Raw genomic sequence first — 9,208 nt, forward strand, 5'->3', positions numbered from 1 at the left:
GTGTTCTGCTGCCTGCTGTGGTTTGCTGTCTGGTGCAGTCTGCTGCCTGCTGTGCTGTCTGTCTGCTGCAGTCTGCTGCAGGTGTTGCTGATCTTTTGTTGCTGGTCTGCTTCTGCTGCTGCCTGTTGTGCTGTCCTGCTGTGTTGTTTGCTGGCTGTTGCAATCTGCTGCTGGTTGCTGTGCTTGCTGCTTGTTGTTGTTGCTGGTCTGCAGTGCTTGTTGCTGTTCTGTGCCTCTGCTGCTCTGCTGTGTGTTGCTGTGCACTGCTTTGCACTGCTGTCTGCCTTGCTGTTTTATGCTGCTGTTTTGTGCTTTATGGTCTTTTGGTGTTCTGGTGGTAGTTATAACTTAGCTTTTGTAACTTGTAACTTTCTCTCTTTGGTAATAAAATCTTATTTTCCAAAAAAAAAAAAACTCTCAAAGTGATACGACTGCCCTTAACATCTATTAGAGCACCCGAAGTAGCTAAGAATGGTCTCCCTAGAATAATAGGAATGTGGTCATCCTTCTCAATTTCTAGCACAATAAACTATGGGAATTGTGAAACCATAAATCCCTAGGGGAACATCTTCAACTCTTCCTTTTGGAAACTTAATAGATCTATCGGCCAATTGCAAGGTTATGTTCGTAGGAAGAAGTTCTCCTAGCTTAAGCTTCTTGAACACCGAGTAAGGCATAATGCTAACAATAGCACCTAAGTCACACAAAGCATTTTCAAACAACTTACTCTTGATCTTGCAAGGAATAGAGAAATTGCCCGGATCTTTCATCTTCTTTGGTAAGTCATTGTGAATCAAAGCACTACAACACTCACCAAGCTCTACCAAATCTACCTCATTGCACTCTCTCTTGCCACTCAAAATATCCTTAAGGAATTTGGAATATCTAAGAATTTGGGTCATAGCTTCGGTAAGAGGGATAGAAAGATGGACCTCCTTCAACATGTCAAGAAATCTCCCAAATTGTTCATCTAATTTGTTCCTCATAAACTTTTATGGATATGGAAGGTCGGGTTTTCTCACTTACTCTTGCACTCTCTAACACTCTTCTTTTTCTCAAGGACTTCCTCCTTGCTCACACTCTTTGACACATCTTTCTCTTTTTCCTCACTTGAGTCATAATCACTCTTCCTCTCATCCTCCTCACCATTCCTAGAAACTCTCTCTTCAAGCACTTTTCCACTCCTTGTGGTGATAGAATAAATGGGTTTCTTAGGATTAACTCCTTGAGAGGGTAGTGAAGAAGGGCTAGCACAATCTTTCAAAGTGTTGGCTAGTTGAGTAATTTGGGTTTCAAGCATCTTGTTGTGTGTCATCATCTCATTGAATTTCTTATCACTCACCGACATGTAGGTGTTCAAAATCTTGGTTTGGTTCTCAATGATCTCCTCTAAGGTAGTCTTGGAAGATGGGGGCTGAGTATAATAATTATCACCATTTCCTTGAGGTCTTGGAGCAAATCCGGGTGGGGGTCCCCTTTGATTGTTGTTTTGAAAATTTCCCCTATTTTGATTGTTCCAATTACCTTGGCCTTGATTGTTACCAAAATTTTGGTGTTGGCCACCAAAGCCATGAGATTGGCCTTGATTTCCATACCCTTGGCTTTGGTTTTGATTACTATAACCTTGGTTATTATAGTTACCTCGGAAACCTTGATTTACTTGATTCCAATAACCACCATTGTTGTAGTTATCAAAATTACCTTGTTGGTGAGAATTCCTATTCCCAAAATTCCTTGGACCATCAAATCTTTGTCCAACGTTATTATTAGAAACAATTCACTTGTTCACAATCATTGCTTTCAACATCATCACAATTCTCAAAAGCATTTGGACAATTTGAACAATCATGGTCATAAGACCCACAAATATCACAAAAGACACAACCACTTGGCATATTACTCAAAGTAGAAGGAGGAGTAGAGTTAGAAAGTGTACCTCTCCCTTTCATGTGGGAGGGAAGACTTGGTGAAATCGAAGAGGCACTCTCTAGCTTGGCATTAATCAATGTTATCTTCTTTTCCATGTTTGAGATTTGGGAATACAATTTATTGATTGCATTAAGATGATCAACCGAATAAACCGTTGAGCCACTCTTTCTTACGGACTCTCTCTCTCCCTCTTGCCAATCCATGTAGTGACGAACTACATCCTTGATTATATATACAACCTCTTCTTCAGTCTTGTTCATAATCGGGCCTCCGGCTCCGTGATCTAAGGAGAGACTATGTCGTTGAAAACTAATCTACCCTTGATCAAAACAAAATTTGTAATCTCTCAACACACCTCTATACCAAGCATAGAGTAAGTCAAGGGTCGAATCACTAGGAATGGGAGGTGAATGCTAATGTCAAAGCTAAGGTATTTCGAATCAATAAAGTGAGGTGTGTATAGTTTAAACAATCAAAATGAAATCAAATTTATCAAGCACAGGGTTAAGATCCGCATATACTCGGAATAGATATATAAAATTGGGATTGGTGATGATTAAGTCGAGTGTTGCGAGGGAAAATCAATTAAGCAATCAAGAGAATAAGGTAAGCTAATCTCGTAGAGGTCAAGCTAGCGCCTACTACGAGAGACTCTAACTAGTAACCTTGTAAACCTACTCAATCGACAAAAGCAAGCCACAAATCAATTTTCCGTATCAATGCAAGCTTGCAATGCATTCTAGTGTAACAATCAAAGTTAGCTACTCTTCAATTAATCACACACATGCACTTAATCAATCAACCAATTTAATCACAACATCAACTCCATCAATTTCCCCCAATTAGCATCAATAAATTACTTATACATGCTTTACCATTCCCCTAGCAAGAGAACTACTCATAATCCATTGAAATCAAGATAAAAACTAAGATAATCAACAATTTCATCATCATCATATCAATACAACTAATTCAATCACAAATTCAATTCAAACTTGAACAATCAACAAAGCAATTGAAATGATAAGCTAAAGATTGCATTAAAGTAAAAGAAATCCTTACAAACTTGCTTCAATTCAATGGAGAAAATGCTAGAATTACCAATCTTTAATCATCAATCAAGAACTTCTCTCTCTACAACCTAGAGTTTCTCTTTCTGAAATTCTTATTCTAATTCTATCCTAATTTCTGAAAAAATTCCTCTCTCTAAAAATAGAAAGAAAATTTATATATAGTAAAACTAACTAAGAGAAGTTAGTTAGATCTTCCCCAAATTAACCCATACAGGCGCGGCCAATTATAAGGGAGAGCGCGGCCGCGCAAATCTGGGTACGGAACAAAGACCCAAACAGGCGCGCCCGCGCCTGAGTGAGGTGCGCCTGCGCCACCAGGCCGCGCAGCTGCACCATAGCCGCGCGCGCCCGCGATTGGGAATAGGGCAGCCTTCTTCCCTATCATGCCGATGCTCCTTGTGCGTTCCACTTAATCCTCTTGATAAACACGGGACCTTGCAGTTTCTAAACTCTATGTTTGCAGGTTCAACACTAGAAATCATGCCCCAACGACTTGAATGCACAACTCAAGGACTTTAGGAACTTGCACTTCTCCATGCTTGAGCTTCAAATGGAGAACATTAAACATCCTAATCAATGCCAAACTTGGGAAGAGGCCTCGGGAAACTTAGATAACGACCTTAACCTGAAAAATAAAGGAAAACAAGCAAATAAATGAGAAAATAAAAAAATAAACCAAGAAATGCATAAAGAAAGAAATCTAACGAAGAAAATGCAAACTAAAAGAAATAAAGAAGAAAATTAACGAAAAGCTAAGTAAAAGAGCTATAGAATAGCATGAAATTAACCCTAAAAAGAACCAAATGAGTGCCATAAATGACACTCATCAAATTCCCCCAAGCTTAACTTTTGCTCGTCCTCGAGCAAAACAAAGCAAGAAAGAATAAGGATGAAAGACTTATTCAAAAAGAAAAAGAAAGACATAAGACGGGAATATTCACTAAGAATCACTAACGTAGGAATCACGATTGTTTTTAGCTACAACAAGCCCTTTAAACCCCAAAGTCGCCTATGAGGAAGAGTGAGGTCTCGTAAAGGTTTCCTAAGAGCTTAACCTATAACTCTCCACCAACATACATGAGGCAAACCACAAAAAGGAAAGCAAAAGAAAAAAAAACAAAATTGAAACCTTTACGAATTGGACTTTACAAAATGACCACATTTCAAATGAATAAACGTCATTCTTAAGCAATAGGGATATGCACGTTTCAAGATATCCGAGGTTGATTGAAACATAAAGTATGATAAGCATAGAGAAATAATTATCACAATTCACCTTCATCCCGTTCGATCTTACCGCATTCTTCCTATAGTCTCAAATCACCCTCTAATGAGCATCTCAATAGCTCCTCGAAGGAGCCGAAAAAGAAACACTTATGGACTACACGACATCTTGACTATGCATATCCTCTCTTTAGGCTTTAATTCATAATGCCCTCCCTCGAAATTTGACTGAACCTTTAGGTCAAAAGGTCTTTCCCAATGGTTGTAACGTAAGGGAAAAAAAGGTTAAGGGTAGGCTAAATTTTTAAAATTTGGCGGTATTCCTAATTAGTGAAGTAAAGGGTGATCAAACCTTCTCCTCACAACCAAGCAATTGCCAAACAAAAACAAACTAACTCCCCCAAGCTTATTCAAAGCCATAACCACAATCATATATACAAAAAGCGTAAACGCTTCTCCCCAAGCTTAAAGGAAGCATTGTCCTCAATGCTTGAAAAGGGGAAAAGAATCACATCAAAATATTTTTGATTTTTCTTATTTTCAATTCTTTTTCATTGTTTGTTTTCAAAATTTTCAAAGTAAATGTCCATGCCTCTTTAACTTAGTACGTCTTTTACAAATTTTCATTTATTAAGTCCTTTCCTTTTTTACACTTAGGACGGATTTTTCCATTAATCATTTTCCATTATTCACGAAATATTCACAAAACACAAGCTTGCTTACAAAAAGAACCAATATCCATAGTTTTAAACCACAAACTCAAAAAACATGACCATTTGCTTCATAAAAACAAAAAATGGAACAAAAAGAAACAAAAGCCTCAAAATTCTAAAGATGTGGCTTGAAAAGAAGGGAAAAGGCTCAAATGGTTAGCAAGAAGGGAAATTTAAACCCAAAGAAATAAAATATGAAAATTAAACCTAGAAAAAGAAAAATTACCACCCCGAAAAGATGCCTTTGTCCTCCCTAGATGGTTCGGTCTCGTGTTTGAGAATAATGAGTCAAGATTCAAGATTAGGTCTGCAATAGTCTAGGATCCATGCCACTCATGCAAAATATGTAGAAGGCTTGAAAAAAAATGAACCTTACATGGATGTAGCAAAAACTCACTATAGGTGTCAAATCGACCATAGGAAGCAACTATCAACAAGCCACAAACAAGTAGAATCTGGTTTCATGACCCTCCTAGTTCTAGAACATGCTACCTTAACATACACCTATCCTAGAGTAAAAAAAGCATATTCTCAAATCGTGCATACCCATACCATTTAGGAAGATATTCATTCAAAACCAAAAATCGGTTGTATATAGTCCAATTCAAAAGAAAAACAAAAAGTGACAAATAAAGCCTAAAAACATACGAAAAACCAAAAACAAGAAGAAAGAAAAATAAAAGATAAGAAAGGAGAAAAGAAAAACATAGATAAAGGAAAAGAAGGAAAATAAAGAATGGAACGAATATGCAAGTAAAACATGTAATTCCCAATCGAAAAACAAGTGATCAAATGACAACATCGCCAATGATCCCAAACACACTAGGTGTTAAAAGCATCCATCCTCGAACCATTCAACTTTTCCTAAATCTAATCCTAAACTATGCATTCAAGAAAATAAAAGAGAATAAGGAAAAATAAGAAAGATCTCACCGGCTTCCGAGCAATGGTAAAATAGTAAAGTGAAGAATCAACCACCTCATGAAGCTCCAAGAAACAAAGCATCATCATCAAAGCTATATGAGAACAAAAATGGAAAAGACAACCATGGACAAAGAAAACAGTTCGTAACTCCAAAACAAAAGAAAAGAAAAGAAAACGAAAAGGAAAGAAACTAATAAGCAAAAATAAGGGAAACTAAACTATCAAGAAAGAAAAAATAAGAAAATAAGAACTAAAGAACCAAACATCTAACTAATCAACAAAGTACTAAACTACAAAATTTGGATTCAAGGGTTTGGATTCATGGGATTTGGATCTAAGGGTTTTGGATTCTAGGGAGCAATTCACGAATCATCATCACAATAATAAGAAGATAAAAAATGAGCAAACATCATCAAAGAGGAATCAAGAAAGAGATCATCATACAAAGAGGCAAAAGAAACAAGGTGAGTTTCAACAACAAATTGGCCACCGAGACAAACCCTTAAGAAAAGGAAAAGTTCCCCCAAGCTAATCATAGATACATCTCAACATCCCAACAATACAAAGCAAGCACACATAAGACAAGGGATGGAGGCACATGGCACAAAAATAAGGGAACTAGCTACCACTACCACTCGTCCTGGGGCCATCATTGTTATCCCCATCATAGGAAAACCCGGATGGGGAACTATGGTGTGCCTCAGTCGTATGCAACCAAAAATATCACAACTAAGCTAACTGCAAATAAACGTAGTTAGGGAAGTCGAGTTCGAATCCACAGGGAAAAAGGGACTAATAACTGGAAACCTAAGTGGAAATACTCTAGGACGGTAGTAACCTAAGTAACGAGAGGGGTTTTCACGAGCAATGATGATAAATGAACTAAGTAAGAACAACGAACGTAATGAATAGGTAATCAATGAGAAGAACGGTCTTGGTTATGCGAAATCCACTAATGAACATACAAATTGATCATAGAAGTCTCCTCAATCAAGCTCTATTGAACACCTTGTTGTAGAATTCCTATATTCTAAATTCTCATAAATAGTTAGAAATAGCAAAGCGCTCCTTTCTAACCCTTTCCAATGCACAATTCAAGACAAGCGCTCTAAATTATCCACAAGAAGAAAATAAACGGAGAAATCAACAAGGATTGAATAAATTAACACAAGCGGTCTAATTTCTTCAATAATATTATTCCCTCTTCAAGTTATCAACCAAAAGCATGCATCAATAACCTAAAGTTGCTACTTTGGAAAGATTAATTAGATGCAAGCGAATCCAATAATTCTAACCTAGCAATTGATTAAAGCAAATCATGAAATTAATTCAAGGAACAATATATATTCAATAGATATTAAGAGAAGAAAGATCTCACAATTCGTAGCCAAAAGCTTCAATCTTTAACCAAGAATCCGGAAGATTAAGCTTCCATGGATTCTAATTCCAAAACAAAGAATTCTGAAAATTCCAAGAAAACCCTAGAAAGCTTTTTTTTCTCAAAACTTAATTCTCCTTTTCTCCTCTAAAACTTAATTAAAACTAAGCTATTTATATGTTTCTATATTTTAATAACAGAACACAATAAAAATAATAAAATAATATCCAAAACACGAGCCAAAACAAAGCCAAATTGCTGAAAATTAACCAAAACAGCCCGAATTTCTGCCAGAGCCGCTGCCAGCTGCTCTGGACCCGCTGGCAGCTGCTCTGGCAGCCCCTCACTCTGGTATACCCGCTGCCAGCGGCTCTGGCCAGCTGCCAGCGGCCCTGGCAGCGGTTCCTGCTGTTTTCGCCTTCTTTCCTTGCTTCTTCTTCTTGCTTTGCTTCACCTTTTCCTCAAGCTTTCTTCCTTGCTCTTCCATGCTCCATCACAACTCTCAAATCACGAGCCAAGGTCCATCCTTCTTACATAACTCTTCATTGGTTCCCGAGCTCACTCACTCACTTATACTCATAAATCCCGCCTTTTGCACATAAGTGAGATCACAGCCCAAAACTCACAAAAGCTAACAAAAGTACATATAAAGCATCAAAACACACCCTAAAATGCTTCTCTCAACCCATGATAAGAAGGCTTATCAAATTCCCCCATGCTTGAACCTTTACTCGCCCTCGAGTAAACTTAGAGAATAAAACACATCCTCCTCACTAAGGTTCAAAACAGAAGATGGTGGAATCAAACTAGCTCTATGCACTCAAACTCAATAAAACATCCTAGTACTTATCAACCAATCACAATCACACTCCCCCATACTTCACACTTTGAATCTCCCTTTTTTCTTATTTATCAATTCATCCCCAAAATCAACTTGGAACGATAACGCATAGCCATGAGTATGAATATTCTCAACCGCCTACAGAAATGAAATTTTTGATAAAATTGGGCAAACAAAAACTCAACTTAACCAAAAATCTCATAAAAACACTTCCACATTCAAGAGTGAAAACAAACAACTCATGCTCTCAAATTCCTAAGATGATCAACAAATTCCCCCAAAATCTCAACTATCTCCCAAAATCACCAAGATGAAACCTACCCCGACACCTCCTTATATCTCCTCCCCTTATGACACCGACTCCGGCAAATAGATGCGAAATTTCCTTGAAAAATCAAATTCATGAACATTTCTCTCTTTTTTCTCTCATTTTGCCTAGGAGCCCTTTCGGGTTTTCATCCTAGCCTCTCATCTTTTTCCAAATCTCACTTTCTCACCCACTCATTAGCCACTTTTTTTCTTAGGTCGCCCTTTCGGGTTTTCAACCTAACCGGGCCCCCATTTTTGCCTAAGCCGCCTTTTCAGGTTTTCGACTTAGCGGGTTTCTTTTTCTTTTTTTCTTTCTTTCTTTTTTTTTTTTTTTTTACTTTTTTCTGTTTTTTTTTTTCAAGCTTGCTTCATTGAACCACAATTAAGATAGTTATACAAAACATGAAATCAAAATAACTATACAAAATTCAAAGAATATATGCAAGAATTTCTTCCCCCCCCTACTTGAATGAAGCATTGTCCTCGATGCAAGAACAACTACAATGAAACCAAAAGTAAGGGAAAAGGAAGAAAATCGTTACCATCTCAATGAGAGGGACCTCCAGAGCCAGAAGAGCCGGCATCGCCCCGAGAAGCACGCCTCTCGGAACGACGCAAAGCACGGGATGCCAAATGATCCATGAACGCCTCAGTTGGAGGCTCATACTGCGGATACTGAGTGGTGTAAAACCGACTCATGCTTCTTTGATATGCAAGCAGCTCGTGCATCCCATCGCACACCTCCTCTAGTCTATCATCCACATCAGCCCTCCATCGAGGCCAATCATCGTGCTGCACTCCAGCAGCATCCTCACCC

The 9,208-nt window shown here is 37.9% G+C and overlaps 2 protein-coding genes across 2 annotated transcripts; both read right to left on the reverse strand.

Annotated features, from left to right (window-relative positions):
- Positions 1 to 509: 509 nt before the first annotated feature.
- LOC110683437 lies at positions 510 to 986 on the reverse strand. Its single transcript, XM_021859814.1, has one exon. It carries the CDS (start codon positions 984 to 986, stop codon positions 510 to 512), a length of 477 nt encoding a protein of 158 aa, XP_021715506.1.
- A 32-nt stretch (positions 987 to 1,018) lies between these two features.
- On the reverse strand, positions 1,019 to 2,024 carry LOC110683447 (putative uncharacterized protein DDB_G0286901). The gene is made up of 2 exons (XM_021859827.1): positions 1,775 to 2,024; positions 1,019 to 1,659 (listed from the first exon to the last, which is right to left on the reverse strand). Exons 1-2 carry the CDS (start codon positions 2,022 to 2,024, stop codon positions 1,019 to 1,021), a joined length of 891 nt encoding a protein of 296 aa, XP_021715519.1.
- Between the last annotated feature and the right edge of the window lie 7,184 nt (positions 2,025 to 9,208).

This window comes from Chenopodium quinoa, unplaced genomic scaffold (genome assembly GCF_001683475.1).
Source record: "Chenopodium quinoa cultivar QQ74 unplaced genomic scaffold, ASM168347v1, whole genome shotgun sequence".
In the NCBI taxonomy this organism is placed as follows: Eukaryota; Viridiplantae; Streptophyta; class Magnoliopsida; order Caryophyllales; family Amaranthaceae; genus Chenopodium; species Chenopodium quinoa.